The sequence below is a fragment of the Odocoileus virginianus genome, chromosome 13 (assembly GCF_023699985.2).
Source record: "Odocoileus virginianus isolate 20LAN1187 ecotype Illinois chromosome 13, Ovbor_1.2, whole genome shotgun sequence".
NCBI classification, from domain to species: domain Eukaryota; kingdom Metazoa; phylum Chordata; class Mammalia; order Artiodactyla; family Cervidae; genus Odocoileus; species Odocoileus virginianus.
The window spans coordinates 30,307,710-30,328,534 of record NC_069686.1 but is presented as its reverse complement, the minus strand read 5'-3'; the positions used below and the strand labels follow the sequence as shown (position 1 = coordinate 30,328,534).

The 20,825-nt window shown below is 39.1% G+C and overlaps 1 protein-coding gene across 1 annotated transcript in view; it reads right to left on the bottom strand.

The window, feature by feature from the left end:
- CYTIP (cytohesin 1 interacting protein) overlaps positions 1 to 18,333 on the bottom strand; it is a 77,081-nt gene extending 58,748 nt beyond the window's left edge. The window contains exon 1 of the mRNA XM_020910457.2: positions 18,312 to 18,333. Within this exon, the coding sequence (XP_020766116.2) occupies positions 18,312 to 18,314 (3 nt within the window). The 5' untranslated portion in view covers positions 18,315 to 18,333. The remainder of the gene's footprint in view (positions 1 to 18,311) is intronic.
- Between the last annotated feature and the right edge of the window lie 2,492 nt (positions 18,334 to 20,825).

Sequence of the window (20,825 nt, the reverse complement as noted above, 5' to 3'; positions counted from 1 at the left end):
AGCATACACAGAAGAACTATTAAAAAAAAAAAAAAACTTAATGACTCAGATAACCATGATGTGATCATTCACCTAGAGCCAGACATCCTGAAGTGCAGTCAAGTGGGTCTTAGGAAGCATCACTATGAACAAAGTTAGTAAAGGTGATGGAACTCCAGTTGAGTCACTTCAAATCCTAAGAGATGATGCTGTGAAAGTGCTTCAGTCAATATACCAGAAAATTTGGAAATCTTAGCAGTGGTCACAGGACTGGAAAAGGTCAGTTTTCATTCCAATCCCAAAGAAAGGCAATGCCAAAAGATGTTCAAACTACTGCACAATTACATTCATCTCACACACTAGTAAAGTAATGCTCAAAATTCTCCAAGCTAGGCTTCAACAGTAGATGAACCATGAACCTCCAGATATTCAAGTTGGATTTAGCAAAGGCAGAGGAACCAGAGATCAAATTGCCAACATCTGTTGGATCATTGAAAAAGCAAGAGAGTCCCAGAAAGACATCTACTTCTGCTTCACTGACTACACTAAAGCCTTTGACTGTGTGGATCACAACAAACTGTGGAAAATTCTTAAAGAGATGGGAATACCAGACCACCTGACCTGCTTCATGAGAAATCTGTATGCCGGACACGGAACAATGGAATGGTTCCAAGTTGAGAAACAAGTACGTCAAGGCTATATATTGTCACCCTGCTTATTTAACTTAAATGCAGAGTACATCATGTGAAATGCCAAGCTGGAATCAAGATTACCAGGAGAAATATCAATAACCTCAGATATGCAGATGACACCACCCTTATGGCAGAAGACAAAGAGGAACTGAAGAGCCTCTTGGTGAAAGTGAAAGAGGAGCGTGAAAAAGTTGGCTTAAAACTCAACGTTCAAAAAACAAAGATCATGGCATCTGGTCCCATCATTTCATGGCAAATAGGTGGGGAAACAATGGAAACAGCGAGAGACTTTATTTTCTTAGGCTCCAAAATCACTGCTGATGGTGGCTGCAGGCTGAAACTAAAAGATGCTTTCTCTTTGGAAGAAGAGCTATGACAAACCTAGAAAGTGTATTAAAAAGTAGAGACGTTACTTTGCTGACAAAGGTCCACATAGTCAAAGCTATGGTTTTTCCAGTAGTCATGTATGGATGTGAGAGTTGGACGATAAAGAAAGCTGAGCCCCGAAGAACTGATACTTTTGAACCGTGGTATAGAAAAAGACTCTTGAGAGTCCCTTGGACTGCAAGGAGATCAAACCAGTCAGTCCTAAAGGAAATCAGTCCTGAATGTTCACTGGAAGGACTGATGCTGAAGCTGAAACTCCAATACGTTGGCTATCTGGTGTGAAGAATTGACTCATTAGACCTGAGAAAGATTGAAGGCTGGAGGAGAAGGAGACAACAGAGGATGAGACAGTTGTATGACATCACTGACTCGATGGACATGAGTTTGAGCAAACTCTGAGAGTTGGTGAAGGACAGGGAAGCCTGGAGTCCTGCCGTCCATGGGGTCTCAAAGAGTCGAACATGACTGAGCGATTGAACTGAACTGAAGATATTCTCAAATATCTTAACACTTATATATGGAATTTAGAAAAATAGTCCTGATGAACCTATTTGCAGGGAAGGAATGGAGTCACAGACATAGAGAATGGATTTATGGACACAGCAGGGAAGGAGATGGTCGGACAAATGGAGAAAGTAGCATTGACATATATACACTATGCATGTTTAAAATAGATAGCTAGTGGGAAGCTTCTATATAGCGTAGGGCCCTTTGTGATGACCTAGAGTAGTGAAATGGAAGGGGGAAGGAAGGCTCAAGAAGGATATATATATATATATATAGCTATGATTCACATTGCTGTACAGTAAAAACCAACACAACATTGTAAAGCAATTATCTTCCAATTAAAAAATAAAACAAATATCTAAGCTATCCTTAGTGGCTGAGAACTGGCACTGTATATAGACACAGAATCAGACAGCCGCTTTAGGAGGAAAGACAATCTCTTTCCTCCTTAAAGGATATAAAGGAACCAGCATTCTTAGGTGTAATTACAAGAGAGACTATATGATGGCTTTGATAACAATTTGAGAACTTCTGCAAATGCCACATTGACTTATATTTTCCAAAATGTTAAAAGACCACCAAATTAAAATTTTTCCACCCACTTCCCCATTCTGCTTCCCCTTCAGAGTTTTCACTGGGGGTGATGAGTTGTCTGCATGTTACAGATGACTGCCAGCCATAGGAGATCAAGGAGATTAGGTGGTTTACAATAATTTTGCATCTAACGTTTAGCTTCTCCTTCTATTTGGAGAAATCTGGTATTATCTCAGCTATGTCAAAGCAACACTAATCCTCCATTTGTTCTTATATATAATTTTCCCATTCAAATTATATAGGATGGCGTAGGTCACCCAAAGGATGGAATGTTGTAAGTTATCTTCTCCCCCAATACATCCCATGTCCTAAAAAGTTTATGAAGGGCTGGAGTTATCTAAAGGAAATGGAGAAGATGAAATTGTCCATGAGATTACATGGTGTGAGAGCACAACCATAGTATTTCAAAATTGACAATGAGTTGTCTAAAGTTTTGTAGATTTCAGGGTAATGTCATCATCACTCTGCTTGCTAAGTCAAATGAGTAATGAGCAGTTCCTCTCTGATTCAAGAACTTCTGCTGCTTCCTATTTGGTTTAACTTACCCAAGTACCTTAGAAACAGATAAAATATTATTTCAGCTCCTTAAAGACGGCTGGACTTAAATGTTTTTTTTTCCTCTTATGAACTAGGTGTTTCACCTCTTGCAAATTTCTGGCATTTCAGGAAAAATTTTTATCTCCATTTTTGTTTCTTAAACTCAGAGATGATTCCAACTTCTCAATTGTAAGAAAACTCTCTATACTCACAATGAATTAAACCAAAAAAAGAAGAGTAAACACTTTCCAAAGAAAAGAGAAATGATGCTAAAGGTTGTCAAGAGTCAACTGACTGCATTTTAATAAAATTTAGCCACTTTAAATCCCTTTTAGTATTAACAGGGGTGAGATCAAATAAGCGAAGAGATTGACTAACAAAATTTGGCTGATTCCACCTCTGTGCAGTGAATAAGGACAAATGGATATATGTGAATTATAATGAACACGGAGAATAGACTAGACAAACTGCATATTTCACACTCTTACTGATACATCAGGTAGAATGGAATATGGGTATGAATTATCCCTAATTAGCTCTATGTGAAGTTTTTTTTAAGGGAAAAATTTACCTACAAAGATTCTGACAACATTTAGCTGGGATTTCTGAAAGTTGTTCCTAGCAACCAGCAAAAAAAAAAAAAAAAATGTATAAAGGATTTATGTGAACACCAGTCAGCCCTTTTCCAGGCCATTTTCCCCTCCATTTCATGTCTCTGCCTATGGCAATATTCTGAAAAAGTGGAAGGTCATGTTAAAATGACAATGGGCATTGATTCTCTTCCAAGTACTCTTCTATCACAAGCCTTTAGCACTCGTGTTGCTTCAATAGGAAGGCTACTCATTATAAGATAAATAAGCTTTGATGATCTAATGTATAACATGATATGATAGTTGATAACACTGTATTGTATAATTGAACTTTGTACAAATATAGGATTTAAATGTTCTCACAAAAAAAAAAAAGGAAACTTGTGATATGATGGATAGGTTAACTAACTCAATGTGGGTGATCCTTTCATGATGTATACATACATTAAATCATCGTGCTGTACACTTTAAATGTCTTATAGTTTTGTCAATTATAGCTTAGTAAAGCTGGAGGTTAAAAAAAAAAAAGAAGTCTATTGATGTAGACAGTACTTCCAAACAAGAAATAGAGCCCCACTAACCCATGACCTACAGCTAAATACATCTTCTATTCTTAGGTTTCCAGGTCATACCTCTTACTCCATCACTAGAAATGCCTCTTCAATGATCTGATTAGAACCAATTTGACACCTGCTCTAACTTCATCCCTTCAAAATAAGGTATTTCTATAGTTTTTAAAAATACATCCAAAGCTAAAGGACATACATGTTCATATCCCCTTACTTAGCACAGAGAGTAAAAATTTAAATTTGTCTTTGTATTCTCCCTTATTTTAAGTATTTTTACAATAAGTAAAAAATATTCTTATAAATAATGTTTTTTGCTGAAAAGGTTTTTATAGCATGCCAAAGCATCAATATATTTGCACATTACATAACAATTGCTGATATAAATAGTTTTAATCTGATAATCCAAGCACCTGTTGTCTTCCTGTCCCCGAGAGGAGTGGTTTCAACTAAAATACTTCAGATCATTTTTTATGACCAAGATTTAACAGGGCCAAGCCCATAACAACCAGATAAGCAGATAGTATGAACAAAAATAAAAAACAAAACAAAACAGAAAATCAGTGCCTAATAAAACCTTGCTCCAGGATGAAGTCTTCAGGCCTCCCCACTGATTGCTGACTCTAACAGTGTTTCTCCATCACTGGGGCCCACCTGCCCTCAAGAAGACCCTTTGCTTGTCTTGTGTTTTGCACTGATGTTTATGTTCACCACCACCCATCCCCCACCAAATTCATGGGCTTCCCAGGTGGTGGTAGCGGTAAAGAACTCGCCTGTCAATATAGGTTCAATTGCTGGGTCAGGAAGACCTCCTGAAGGAGGGCATGGCAACCCACTCCAGTATTCTTTCCTGGAGAATCTCATGGATAGAGGAACCTGGTGGGCTACGGTCCAGGGTTGCAAAAAGTCAGACACAACTGAAGCAACTTAGCCTGCACATACATGCCCCAAATTCATATATTGAAACCCTAATGGCCAACGTGATGGTGTTTGGAGATGAGGCCTTTAGAAGGCAATTAGGTCTTAGGAGTGGAGCTCTAATGACAGGATTAGTGCCCTTATAAGAAAAAAGACAAGAGGGCTTGCCTGTCTCTGTGCTCTCTCCACCACATGATGACACAGAAAAAAGGAAGCTGACTCTTGGCAGAATCTGACCATGCTAGCCCTGTGATCTTAGACTTCCCAGACTTTAGAAGTGTGAGAAATAAATATTTGTTGTTTAAACCACCCAGTCAATGGTGCTTTTATAGCAGCCTGAGATGAACATGCCTTGAAACCTGTGATGAATGTACAGTCCACCAAGTCTACCAGGCTATTTGGTCGTGTTGCTGCCAGCATGTCTCATAGAAGGAAGCACTGCTGGGATGCACAGGCTTTTGGGATCAAGTAAATTGTGAATGCAGCTTAAGCACCATTTACTGTTAAGTATCATATATTATTTTAATGTGTTCCATAAACTGAGGATAATATTCAGTAAATCAAAGTTTCTTTGATAAATTCTCTGAACCTCAGTAACCTCACCTGAAAAATGAAGATAATATATTTGTCTTTTCAGGGTTGTTCTGAGAGATGAAAAAATGCCTAGGGCAGGACTTGGAATATAGTAACTCAAAATTTTAAATGGCTTAATACTATGGAGAACAGTACTGAGAGTCTTTAACAAAAAACTAAAAACAGAGCTACCATTTGATCCAGCAGTCTAACTATGGGACATATTCAGGAGAAGATTGTAATTCAAAAAGATACATACATTTCAATGCTCATTGCAGCACTATTTATGACAGCTAAGACATGGAAGCAACATAAATGTCCATCAACAGAGAAATGGATAAAGATAACACAATGGAATATTACTCAGAATGAAAAGAAAAAAGAATGAAATAATGCCATTTGCAGCAACATGGATGAACCTAGAGATTATCATACTAAGTGAAGTAAGTCACACAAAGAAAGACAAATGTCACATAATACCACTCATATGTGGAATCTAAAAAAATTAAACAGGTTTTTTTGTTTACAAAACGGAAGCAGACTCACAGACAGAGGACACAGGCTTGTGGTTGCCAAAGGGGAAAGGTGAGGAAAGGGATGAACTGGGAGATTGGGATTGGTATATCCACACGACTATATGTAAACAGATGATCAACAAAGACCTACTGGAGAGCACAGGGAACTCAACTCAATACTCCATAATAACTTATAATGGGAAAGAGTCTAAGATTAGATACATGAGGATGTATAACTAAATCACTTTACTGTACACCTAAAACTAACACAACATTGTGAATCAATTATACTCCAATAAAAAATGAAAATTTCAAAAAGTCTTAGTAGTAGTGGTAAGAGGAGAAGGAAAAGTGGTAAAGGTAGAAATAGTCATAGTAGCTGTTGCAATAGTCATAAGGTAGAAGTAGTCATGAAGTAGTAGTAATAACATTAGTAAAGACACTGGAATGCTACTGAAAGAATGATGAGAAGGGAGAAGTTAAGACCCAGGACATTGTAGGCTAATCATGTTCAAGAGCAAACATGCCGGGCCTAAGGACAGTAAGGTTAAAGAAATTTGAGTCAGTGAAGTCCCCTTCTAAGCAGAACAAGGAAGAATTTACAGAAAGCATCTTGGGGAAATGACTGCATCACTTCAACTTTGGCTGCATAGATCTTCTCTAATGAGGCTATTCACAAGAAGGGTCCATTCTAAGAGATCACTTGATTAGATTTGAACAAACCTCCGGGCAAGTTGGATCTGCCGTCAGACACCAGAAGAACACTTCAATCCAGAAAGGCACATTCAGGATTTCTGTTCACAGCATCACAGCTTATGTAATTTCTTTGTGACATGTATTAAGTAGTACTGAGAAAGCACCCCAAAGTTTTAACAAACCAAAGCACCACCGAAAACAAACAATGATTTCCACTTTCCATCTCTTGTCAGAGTCTGGCCAAGCATGGTCTGGATGATTTACTATTCTGCCATTCTGGTGCTTCTGGAGTCCGAGGATATGCTTGCGTCATATGCTTCATGCATGTGTCTCCCATGAGGAGGGACTTGGAAGCATCAGACCCACACAGCCTCTCTCCTTCAGGTTTTAGCTTGCTTCTCCAGGACACTTTCCACGATCACCCTCTCCAAGCACCCATCTGAGTGTCTGTCTTATGCACTGTGTTCTGTCACAGCATGTGGGATTTTTCTTAACACATCGTCCTGTAACCAGCTATCTCTTTTCTATAATTTCTGATAGATTTAAGCTCTCTCGAGGCAAGGTCACTTTCCTTTTCTTCACTTGTATCTCTGTCACACAGCTAAGTGCCTGGCAATGGTTGGTGCTCTCTCTATATTTGCTAAAAGAATGATTGACTGTGAAGCAACGGTGGAAGGGTTTAGATCAGAAGTTAAGAGCAACAAGAACTCCAAGAAGGAACAGAGGGACTTATCTGACATGGAGTACAACTGCAGGCTGATACAGCTGAACACTTCTAAAGAAACTTGGTGACTCCAGATGCATTTAAACCTATCTATAGACATTCCAACTTAAAATTTACAATTCTGGTTGTGACTTTTATATTTACAAAGCAGCAGCCAAAATCAATAGCTGTCCTACCAATAGGTGCATACCCACTAAAAGGTGAACTGGCTCAAGTGATGAAATGTTCCTGTAAATAGGCACAACACCACTTGCATTTAAAAAATTGGCATTTGGGGTACAGTATTTGGTGACAAGCAAAATTGCCTTCAGAGAGAAAGAGGAGATGGGAAATGAAAGAAAGGGAGTGCTGAGGAGTATGAATTCACAGGCATCGCCTTGGCTCAACAGAGCAAAGCATCAAAACAATGCATATCACTGCAATGTTGTAAAGTAATTAGCCTCCAACTAATAAAAATAAATGGAAAAAAAAAAAAACAAAACAAAACAACGCATATGCTAGAATGATTAATGCCATGGGATTCAGTGGCATCACCCTTTGGAGGTCCAACAACCAGAATGTCACATTCTGGGCTGATGAAGAACCCTGTGGAATCTTACTGAGTCTGAGGGGAAGGAAAATGCTCCTCTCTATATAATAGAGTTCAGCGATGACTCAGTGGAAAAATACAGCTTTAAGTATACTTTGTTTCAGGATCTTCTGACATGAGTAGTTATGTTCATAGTTTAACTAACAACCATTGATATCTTCTGAAAGGGAATTAAGAAAAATAGCATTCTTTTCTGTCATGCCTACCTAAGTGGTCACTCACTGTTGGAATATGGAATTAGGTGGTGGTGGGCAGGTTAGTGCAAGGGAAGACGGGATGAGACGCCCAGGGTAATCTGAGACAAAAGCTGAAGCTATAGACTTGAGTGTGTGGATCAGGGATCCAGTATGCTGAGAGCAAGCACATAAGGGCCTGTCTCTGAAAGGGATTGATTATAGCTAAGAGGTCCAGTTGAGAACTAAAAATTCAGGGAAATAAATTCTACTGACTATGGAACCGAGCCTACAGCCAGGAGATTAGGACATCCAACTTCAGGGGAGAAAAGCGTTTGAAGAAAATAAGCCTTTATACACCTCCAAGACAGACAATGCCAATTGAAATGAAGGTAGGAAAAACTGGAAACTTCTTGTGTTTTTAAACTATAGAGAAGTTAAAGCAACAGTTAATAGACAAATTATGTCTACATTTGCTGCTGCTTCCTAAACTCACAAAATTTATAATATAGCAAAGAATTGGAAAGCATGTTCATGGACTTAAACAAAATATAGAGAAAATGCTAGAGACTGAATTCCAACATCCATTTCTTTGAAAATACCTTAACCAGGCATTTTAAAGGTAACTGAAAATCTATTTGGCATCTCTAAAAACATGAGTTTGGGCAGAAAATTGGTTTGTTTTAGGAAAACACTTTCATCAGCATATCCCAAGGGATAGGTTGGCTTCCCAATGGCTGAGTGAGAGGCCCAGGTCAGTCCTTGCAGTTGCTCTATTGGTTCCAATGCTCTAAAAGTGTTAGCCAAAAGCATTAATTGTCCAGTATCTTTATTTTCTCTACACTCCATTCCAGCTCTGCCACAGTCTCAGGTTTGAGATCATATTTATGTGCCTTTCACCATTTTCAATGATCTACCCAGTTTTCTTTGTCTCTGTATTGCACCCTGTATTTCTTTCTTTTTTCTTATTTAAAATAATTTTCCCCATTATTATGTCTGTTTTAGGCAGTTTGTAAAACATAAAAATCCATTCCACCACCAATTATCACGGTGAACATTTGTCATGACTTTTCTAGTACTTTTTATTGTTATTAATTTTAACTAGATGAAATAGTTATGCATAAATAATTATATATATATCCTCTTTTATTACACTTAGAGCACAATCTAATAACTGTTTTCTTTCCTAGCTAAGAACTACTCACCACATGATATTAATTTTGGTGTGATGGTTCATCCTATGCCTATACCACTACTGCTGTTGCTGCTAAGTCATTTCCGTCGTGTCTGACTCTGTGCAACCCTACAGCTGGCAGCCCACCAGGCTCCTCCATCCCTGGGATTTTCCAGGCAAGAATACTGGAGCGGGTTGCCATTTCCTTCTCCAGCTATACCACAGTTTCCACTTATTACCAATTAATTCAATTTTATTAAACATTATTTCTAATAATTCACTATTAGAAATAATGATTGCTATAAAAGTGTGAACATAAATCTTTGTCCACACAGTCATTTTTGTAGACCAAAATCCTTATATGAGAAAATGTTGGGTTGAAAAATATGGCTGGTTTTAAGGCTCTTGATGGTAGTGGTTTAGTTGCTAAGTCATGTCCAACTCTTGCGACCGCATGGACTGTAGCTCACCAGGCTCCTCCGTCCATGGGATTTTCCCTTCAAGAACACTGGAGTGGATTGCCATTTACTTCTCCAGGGGATCTTCCCGACCCAAGAATCGAACCCAGGTCTCCAGCACTGCAGGCAAATTCTTTACCGACTGAGCTATGAGGGAAGCCCAGGCTCTTAATGGATATTGCTAAGTTAATGGCAGAAAGCTTGCACATTAAATCGTTCATCCCTCCTGAAGAATTCCTGACAAACTTGATTATTATCAGTTAAAAATCTTTGCTAAAAGGTGCTCTGTGAAAACTACTATCAAATTTTTGTTTTAATTTGAATTTTTGAAAATTTGCCCTTCTTTTAATACAAGAGAAGGTTGCTGCTGCTGCTGCTAAGTCGCTTCAGTCGTGTCCGACTCTGTGCGACCCCATAGACAGCAGCCCACCAAGCTCCCCCGTCCCTGGGATTCTCCAGGCAAGAACACTGGAGTGGGTTGCCATTTCCTTCTCCAATGCATGAAAGTGAAAAGTGAAAGTGACTCTTCACGACCCCATGGACTGCAGCCTACCAGCTCCTCAGTCCATGGGATTTTCCAGACAAGAGTACTGGAGTGGGGTGCCATCGCCTTCTCCAATGAGAAGGTTAGGATTTTTCACATTTTATTAATCATTCTGTTTCCTCTTTTGTGATTTGCTTATAGATATGTATAAAAAAATCACAATTTCCTTAATGTGTTAATAGCTGTTTATCTTTTCATTTGGTTTATAACATACAGAAAATTCTTTTAATTTTTTATTCATCAGTCATTTCCTCTGTCAGTTCCTTAATTGCTTTTAAGTTTAGAAAATATTTTTCCATCAAATGATCAGATAAATACTCAAATATATTTCTTCCAAATTATTTTGGTTTAACTATTTACGCTTAGCTTTTTAATCTATTTGGAATAAAATGGGTATTTTTATGGGGATTCACTAAACTGAATTTTTTTAATCTAAATACTCTGTTTCCCCAAAATAGCATTTTAAATTACCCATCCCCTGTCTCACTGATTTATGGTACTTAATTTATCCTATTAAGCTTTTCTGTTATTCTATCCTATTTATTTTTATTAAATTAAAAGCCCTAATATTTAGTTAGTACTGGTTGTTGTTCTCAGATTTCAACTCTACCCCTTACTAGTTATCTAGCAGGAGACTAGTTATGGCCTCTATGACTCAGTTTCCTTACTTATAAAATAGGCATATCAGTATTACTCCCATCATGACACTGCCGTGAAGAGAACATTGATTAATAAAATAAAGAACTTAGAACAATGTTTGGCACATAGAAGGCACCGCAGTGTTGGCTATTAGTGTTATCCTTCTGTGTTAGCAAGGCAAATCTTTCTTGCAACGCTGATTTTCAAAATTTTCATACCACCTTTATCTGTTTCTTTTTTTAAATAACCTTTATTTTCAAATGAAAATAGATTTCTTTTAATTTTCTGATAATAAAAAATGTATGTCCAGTGTAAGAACATTTTTCAGAAATTGCATAAATATAATTTTAAATCACTTAACACCCACCACCCAAAATACATGTTCTTAATACTTAGCTAGGAAATTTTCAAATATTGACTCTTTATTAGTTGGGTACAACCTCTTATTTTGATAGAAGGTTGTTTGAGAGACCAAGGCACACAAAGAATGTGTGTCTACAGCTAAATATGAAAGAGTAACATAATAAGCAAATGCAAGTTTTGCCCAAGGGGCTATATTTCTCAGAACCATCCTACACTGAATTTGCCAGCTTCAATTTTGTCTTTCTCTGCATCTTTTAACCTGGTTTAAAGACCAACAAAAATTGTGAACATAAAAGAATGTTCTAGGAAAACAGATCCCAGCTTTTGGGGAGTGCTTGGTTTTTTCAGGTAACAATGAGTCACTGTAGACTTACATCATTAAGAACAGTAGCTCTGGTGCAGAGTTTTCTGTGGCCTTGAGCTGACTGCACTATCAAAGAGAAGGCTTCCAGGAAGAGGTGTCTCTACTTACCCACCTGTGCTGCCGCCCAGTCATCTCAGGATCAGTATCAATGATTATAAAATACAGAGGAGGCAGAAGACTGAGTGTGACTATCATTCGGTAGCCATTCACTGTCAAAGGGGAGTCATTAACAAAACATCATTCGGTCCCATACAAAAGTGGAAAATCTATTATCTATTTAGAAAGCAGATTTCTCTATTTTGACTGCTTATAATAATGTAATAATATTTCAACATAAATTAATTTTAAGTAGACTATCTTTTAGAGTAGTTTTAGGATCACAGCAAAATGGAATAGAAAGTATAGAGTTCTCATATGCCCCTTGTCCTCATATACACACAGCCACCCCCACCATTAACATTCCACTCCAGGGGATTTGTTACCACTAATGAACCTACACTATTATATTATTATCACCCATAGTCCAGAGTTCATATTAGGGTTCACTTTGTGTGTTGTACATTCTGTGGGTTTGGGTAAGTATATAATGACATATATCTATAATTGTAGTATCATACAGACAAATCTTACTGCTCTAAAATCCTTTGTTCTCCACTGGTTCATCTCTCTGTAAACCCACTCCCTAGTAATCAGTGGTCTTTTCACTGTCTCCAAGTTTTGCCTTTTCCTGGATATCATATAGATGAACTTTGGAATCAAACATTTTGTAGCCTTTTCAGGTAGCCTTCTTTCACTTAGTACTATGCGTTTAAGATTCTTCCATGTTCTTTCATGGCTTGATAGCTAGCTCATTTTTTAGTACTGAATAATATTCCATGGTCTGGACATACACAGTTTATTTACCTACTAAAGAACATTTTGGTTGCTTTCTAGTTTGGGCAATTATGAATAAATCTGCTTAAATATTCACGTGCAGGTATTAACGTGGATGTAATTTTTCAGCTCATTTGGGTAAATACTAAGGAGTGCAGTTGCTGGATTCTATGGTAAGTACATGTTCAGTTTTGTAAGAAACTATCAAACTGTCTTCCAGAGTGACTGTATCATTTCTAATTCCCATTAGCAATTAATAAGAGTTCCTGTTGCTCCCCATCTTGACTAGTGTTTAGTGTTGTCAGTATTTTATATTTTCACTATTCAAATAGGTGTGTACTGGTATCTTATTGTCATTTCAGTTTGCAATTCTATAATGATGCTAGGCATCTTTATAAATATTTATCTGCTATCTGTATATCTTGTTTGAAGATGGGTACATTTTGGATCTTTTGTACATTCATTAATCAGTTTGGTTTTTTTATCACTGAGTTTCAAGTTTCTTTGTATATTTTGTATAGCTGTCTTTTATCAGATATGTCTTTGATAAGTAATTTCTCCCAATATGTATGGCCATTTCATTTTCTTGACAATATCTTTCACAGGTAAGTTATATAATTTATATCAATTAATCTTTGCCCCCCAAGAGTGTGCAATGTAACAGGCTATGTTCAGCAAGTTTTCCTCCTACCCCAGATGTGACCTGTAGAGCCCCAGTAGTGAGATAAAGAAGATGGATAACTAACGGCTGAAACCACCATCTCCTTCAAGGCTCACTGAAGTGAAAATGAAAGTCGCTCAGTCATGTCCGACTCTTTCTAACCCCATGGACTATACAGTCCATGGAATTCTCCAGGCTAGAATACTGGAGTGGGTAGCCATTCCCTCTCCAGGGGACCTTCCCGACCCAGGGATCGAACCCAGGTCCCCTGCATTGCAGGTGGATTCTTTACCAGCTGAGCCACCGGGGAAGCCCAAGAATACTGGAGTGGGCAGCCTATCCCTTCTCCAGGGGATCTTCCCATCCCAGGAATTGAACTGGTGTCTCCTGCACTAAGGCACAGGTGAAACACTCCGATGCTCTCCTCTGTCATTCATACTGTGCCCTCTCCTTCGTCAGCTGGGTCTAAAAGGAAGACTGAAATGGAAAAGAGATGCAGAAAAATCATCAAAGCTGTGAGGCAGCCTTGGTAAGGGTGGGAAGGGAGTGATGTTGCCAGTTTTTCATCTAGACCTCTCACCTCTGAACAAGTTTGGCAGCTGCCAAGAGAGCCACTCTTAAAACCAGAGAGGAGTGCCTACAGTAAGGGAATGCTGCCGTTTCATTTCTAGCTTTGACATCTGTATAGGTGGTGGCCTTGCTAATCCACAACCCCCCACCCCGCCCTGTACCTATTTAGACAGAAGGAAAAATCGAGATGTAGAGAAGAGAGAAGGCACAGTCCCGGAGCATGTGGCCATGGGCCAAGCGAACGCAGGAGAAGTAGCCAGGTTTGTGTTCTCTTACCATGTTCCATGCATCAGGGCTGCCTGCTGAAGGAGCAGACCTCAGTAGCAGGAGGCTGAGTGGCTTACAGGCCTTCCTGTGCCAGGGTTTCCTATATCACTGACTGTCCACTGAAAACCCTCCAATGGATGCCTACCATCCAGATGAGTTGGCCAGTGCACATTAACCAGAAAAAGAGCCCAAAGCTCACACAGAAGAACTACAGGTACACTATTAAATGTGAAAGACTTGTCCTCTTGTCTTCTCCTTCCTCCCTGCCCCAGATATCATGAAACTGTAGTAGCCTAGAAATGTGAGAGCGGATGGTATCCCAGAGACATAACCCAGTCCTGTCCTTCTGATCGTCAAACCTTACTTCGATCCTGTGATATGGGAGGGCACTGTTTTCAGTTGGATGAGATTGAGTTTTTACAGCACAGAATTGGTTTTGTTTTTGTTTTACAGAAAAAGAAAACTGACCAAGCCATCCTGGTATCTGCTCAAAGAAAAGGGAGATTTGACAAAGCTTAAGTAATTAGAGAAGAAAAAAATTGTTACTTTCATGCATACGCCCTAGGCCAGTTCAGACATCTCCGTAAACTCATTACTCAAAGTAAACAAAATAGTATAATATTACCATTAAGAATAGAAGTGCTCCATTACAATGATCATAGTGGAAAGTGAAAGAATAGGACACTAATATACTTTGCATTATATTTATGAATAATAATTAGGAAACAAATTAAAGAAAAATATACAGGATTATTATTAATGCAGTTGTACAGCAGATTAAGGTATATTACTAGCATCCAGGTGGTGCTGTTGGTAAAGAACCTGCCTGCCAATGCAGAAGATTTAAGAGATTCAGGTTCAATCATTAGGTTGGGAAGATTCCCCTGGAAAAAGGCAAAGAAATCCACTCCAGTATTCTTGCACGGAGAATCCCATGGACAGAGGAGCCTGGTGGGCTACAGTCCATGAGATCACAAAAGAGTCGGACACAGCTGAAGCAACTTGGCACAATGGCACAAAAGGAGTAGAAACATGGGTTTTGGAATTAGGAAGACCTAGGTTCAAATCCTGACTGTGCTGTTTGCTGTCTCTGTGACCTCTCATAATCCTCCTGGAAAATGGCCACAAGGTTAACCTCGTTAATTTAACAAGGTTAATATAAGGATGAAAGATGAAATGTGATGACTGGAGTGGGTAGCCTTTCCCTTCTCCAGGCGATTTTCCTAACCCAGGGATCAAGTCCAGGTCTCTCACATTGCAGGTGGATTCTTTACCAGCTAAGCCACAAGGGAAGCCCATAATACCTGTCAGTTGATAGGTATTCAAAAAAATAATGGCTTCTGTTATCACTATTTCCTTCACTATTTATCATTACTATCAATTTCACAGTTGTTTATCCAGAGAACTAACAGCATTTGTTAAAAATATATTTAAGTTGAAATTTGAATTTGTTGGGGGGAAACACTAAAAATTTCATGCTGCTGCTGCTAAGTCGCTTCAGTCGTATCCTATTCTGTGTGACCCCACAGACAGCAACCTACCAGGTTCCTCTGTCCCTGGGATTCTCCAGGCAAGAATACTGGAGTGGGTTATCATTTCCTTCTCCAATGCATGCATGCATGCTAAGTCGCTGCAGTCGTGTCCAACTCTGTGCGGCCCTATGGACAGCAGCCCACCAGGCTCCTCCGTCCACAGGATTCTCTAGGCAAGAATACTGGAGTGGGTTGCCAAAAAATTTCATAGTTCAGGGTAAACAAAACTCCTGAAAATAGCTCTCATCTGGCGATAACTTAGGTACTGTAGTTAGGGACTTCTTTCCAGATGAGAGAAATATAAAATGAAATGTTTAAAGTGTTGGGATTTGGCCCACCATCTATGCCTTATCACCATGTATCAGGCCTAGAAGGACATTTAGAGAGGCGAGTAAGGCCCAAAGAAGCGAAATGACTTGCCTGCAGATACTTTGAGCCTACCTAACCCCTTCCTGTTCATATCATACCTCATCTATTAACTTGTTGGCTGGTTCAGCCATAGCTTACCTTCAAGTGCTGATAAACGTCATCTTTGTCTTTTAAGAAAGGCACCTAACTGGGACTTCCCTAGTGGTCCAGTGGCTAAGTCTCCACACTCCTAATTCATGGGGCCGGGGTTCGATCCCTGCTCAGGGAACTGGGTCCCACATACTGCAACTAAGAGTTCTCATGCTGCAACTAAGACCTGGTATAGCCAAAGAAATAAATTTTTTTTTTTAAAAAGGCACCTAACTAAGGAATCAGTCCCATTTCCTCTTCTCTTCATGTGTCACCTTGGGAGAGAACCTGGCAGCAGCCTTCTGCAAGCCAGCCAGCCAGTTCAGTACAACCTGACATCACACTGAATTACCAGAAAATGATTTCATTTAATGACAGTCTATTTGATTTGTGGTTCCTGTTTCCTTCCTCCCTTTGACTGTTTCTCTCTTCATTCATTATTCCTTTGATGTAGGGTGGGTGGCAGAGATGAACAAATCACTGAATTTGATGTATTTCACTTTGTTCCTTTTTAGACGTTCTTATAATGGTTTTCCCAAGGAAAATCCATTAAACTATTGACTTAAATACTATTTGGGGATCAATTATAATTCCAATTAAGTGTACCATCTGTGTTGTTCATTACTATTCTCAAGAAACATTCACAATGGTGAGAAATTGTGTCTCCCAAGCTCATGTTTATTCATCTTCTGGTCTAGGATCTATCTTCAGACACTGCCCCTGGACCCCCAGGATCCAGGAACTAGCCTCCTGGTTGATCCTGCCTTGTATCTGCTGCAAACTATTTTCCTGGCTTCAGAGGAATTATCATTGACATTTCTTTCTCTCCCCACCACAAGAGGAAATGTTTACTAGTTGCTTTACTATATGCCAGTCACTCTGCTAGGTGCTTTGTATTATTTCTTTAAATCCATGAGGTAGACACCAAGGTTCTCCTCTTTCAAAAAAGAAGAATATGAATTTCAGAAGGAAAAGCACTTTGTGAAAAAGCCACAGGGGTATTCAAACCCAGGTCTGGGTGCCACAGGCACTGCTTCTTCATCCGGGCTGCTCAGTCCCTCTCAGCACCAGGTGGCTGGCGGCTTCTGAACCAACAGTCCTCTGATGAGATCAACAAGCTAGAGAAACTCTATACATTCTTTCTCAAGAGTGATGTCCTCCAACACCTACCTCTTTTACAAAGTAAAGATTCCCAGGGATACATATTCCCAGCCCAAACTGCTGACTTCCTGAATCAGAATCACTAGAAGTAAGAACGACAATCTCTAGAAGTTCCAGAACTAGTCCTAGAACACTTTGCATCCTAAAAGTTTGAGATCCACTGCTCTGTCTTTCTTCTTTGACAACAAAGCTGTCCTTTAATAAAGTTTTCTTGGAGACGATGTCCTGACCACTGGTGGTTGAACCAAAACTGTGATTGCCTTGATGAGCATGTGAGGGAACACTGTGATCTGCTCCCGGCTCACCTTCTGGCTGCAACTTTTTGAGTAAGTTCCAACGGCCTCTGGCTGAGCTCTGATTACCTTATTCAGGCCTGTCTCACAGAAAGTACATAAAGCACCTAATTTGGTGATCTTTTTTTGTAGCAGCTACAAAAAGAAATATCTTTTTTGATCAGTACGTTTTTTTGATTGTCCATTCTTTGCAGATTGTACAGCGCTAAGAACAGAGTCCCTGTCCTCAGAAAGGCTAATGTGGATCTAGATAAGAAAATAATGTCTTCTCTGCCTTTTTTCTTACACACACACACGGTAAATTTCCATTAGCTGCCTTATCCTGTCTTCGTCATTAGAATATCATATTTGAGCTCTAGTGCTCAGTCCATTTAAACTTGGCTTCCCACCAATTTCCTCTTTCCGTTTCTCCTAACAAGAACCTTCAACTTTCTAAATCAGCCTATTTTATTGGTATTTTTCCTTTCTTGCAGTTACATCACACTCCTGTTTTTACTGGATCTTTCTAACTGTCACCCAAAATTGTCTGGATGTCACAAATTCAACATTTGCCTGGAAGAAGACATCCCTATGATCAAATCTACTTACCTTATGCTATCAGAGAAAGTAGAAGAGACATAGTTACAAGAATATCAACCAAAAAGAGACCTAGTAAACAAGTAGAAGCTGAAAACATTTAGGAACTAAACCAGAAAGAACCAAGTAGCTTATTCATTAAACACTTTGAATAAAGAATTCCCAACAATAATTCCATCCATATTTTATTTATCTTATTATAAAACACCTCACTAGAATTTGTTCACTTCCTCCCCTCCCCCACATCAAAGACAAGAACATAATGAGAATCAAGCACATATTTCAAAGTTGAACTTACCATAGAAGTTTAGCTGGTAAATCTCAGCCAGAGATCCCTCCTGGTTGCCTCACCAGAGCTGTAAGAGGTATAATATGGTCTGCTCTAAATGAATTTACAACCCCCTGCAATGCAACAAGTCACTGACATTCCAAAAAGGAAATTCTATCTCACCCTAATTCATACTGTCCTTCTCCTTTCTTCCTGAAGGGGGTTCCCATCTATTTATTTCAGGACATGGGCAAACTGTTTAGTAGCAAATACCTCACAAAAAGAAACAACAAAAATTCAGTAATGCCTATTGATGCTTGAGCCCTGTACAAGTGGAAAATCAAGGCTCTTCATTCTATTCTATACTGAATTAAGTGGAGAAAGAAACCATTTCTTGTCTGAAGTCATTCCCATCTAAATGTTTCACATGTGGATTTTATGGGGACACTAAATTTTCAGAGTTTCAAATGTTACTTACTATAAACTAACTCCAAATTTTATTCCCCTTGCTTTTGTTTTCAGATTAATGAGTTCAGTTTAATTGGAAGGAACTTCCATAATTTATTCTAAACAAAATTTCAGACCTTTGGTTTACTCCATGCTGTTCAACTAAAGTCAAACTTACCTGAGTTTTCCCTTTAAAGCAAAGAAGACACCATTCATGTGATCTGTCTTTTCAACAGAAAACCATGTTAGTTTTTTATCCACATAACATTCATTTCCAATCCCTAGAAACAATTTCTAGAGAGAGCAAATTTGCTACAGCAAGTAGCATATAAATATGCATCATGAAAAATTTTCCACACACAGAGAAAACATCATGATTTAGTTTGGAAAACAAGTCATTTTATAAGTTGTGGAAAATAAGATCTGTTCCTGTCTTTAGGCAAGATCTTCCACTGATAGTCATTTTAGTTATTCTGTGCTTGTAACCAGTTTTCCCTGAATTACCTTGAGATATTCATGGTGTGTGATCAATTGCAAGCTCATATATTGTAACCTCAAAAAGAAAAAAACTCTTTTTCTTGAATTTGTTCATAAAGGACTTCTATTCTTAATAGAAAACAGTTCTGTTTCCCAAATCACATTTGACCTGTTTAATTATTGTTTCTATACATCAAGACAATTTTTATAGCAATAAACACCTCAGAAAACACTGCAGCCTGTGATTATCTATTGTGAGATAGAATCTCTTTTTTTATCATCAAATACTTAAAAAAAAAAAAAACTTGTAGGGAAAGTAATCATAAAAGCTGAAGTTTCTACCCATGGAAAAGAAACACATCTTGTCTTATTGAGTTCCTTCTTATAAAACTACAGTATCTTCTACCAGTTACTAGATAAGGTTTTGTATTGTGTGTCTAAAATCATACACACTTTAGAAATCAGCTGCTTCAGCGTGTGCTCCCAATTGCCTCTATGACACCCTCTATCTCCCTTCAGGAGCTAAATCAGTGTATCCTCCCAGATCAACCTGCCTGTCCCAATAGTTTCTTCCATGGCTGACGAAGAATCTGCATCCTTCTATACACCAGTTGCTCTAGGTGTTATTAGGATCAACCCAGATTCCATTTTACCAGAGTCTCTTGCAAAGTCTTAAATCTCTCTGGCGTTTGCTCTGCCCCTACCTGTGCGGCAGGGCTGGAGGTGGCAGGACGAAGGCCGGGAGAGCGGTGTGGCTGCCTTCTGGGAGATCCGGCCCGGCGCAGAGCTGGGGGCAGGCAGAGCCGAAGGAAGAAGAGGAGGAGGAATTTGTGTGCCACTGCAAGCGTGAAAGGGTGCCAAACAAAACACCATTCTCTTTCCCAAGAAGTTCAAAGAGCTTTGCAAACATTAACTCAGGAGCCCAAGTAGTCATGCAGAAATTATTCATCTATTATGCCGTCAAAGTAACCACTGCAAGCAAAGTCATGAGGAAAGGGAGTCTGTTCATTGTTTCAGTAGACCTCAGATATTTATTGAGTACCTACTATGTGTGCAGCGCTGAAGGTAACAAAAACAAGCAAGACAGTGAAGATCTGTGCTCCTCCAGGCTCTCTCTCTAGTCCCTGGCCTTTGTTTGCCCAGTCAGGGTACAAAGCACCTGGCTACACTCCGTCTTACACTTATTTACGCTTTCATTTTTGCCCAAATTGTTTAATGGAATGTGCTCCATCTTTCAGAATGCCTGCTGCTGCTGCTGCTAAGTCACTTCAGTCGTGTCCAACTCTGTGGGACCCCACAGACGGCAGCCCACCAGGCTCCTCCGTCCCTGGGATTCTCCAGGCAAGAACACTGGAGTGGGTTGCCATTTCCTTCTCCAATGCACGAAAGTGAAAAGTGAAAGTGAAGTCCTGTCTGACTCTTCGCGACCCCATGGACTGCAGCCTACCAGGCTCCTCCGTCCATGGGATTTTCCAGGCAAGGGTACTGGATTGGGTTGCCAGTTCCTTCTCCATCAGAATGCCTATAATGTGCTAAATGCTGAGGAAACACACACAAAAAAGATTACCTGTAAATCTCATTACGATGACCAGAGTTGGGGAGTATCAATTCAAAGTGCTT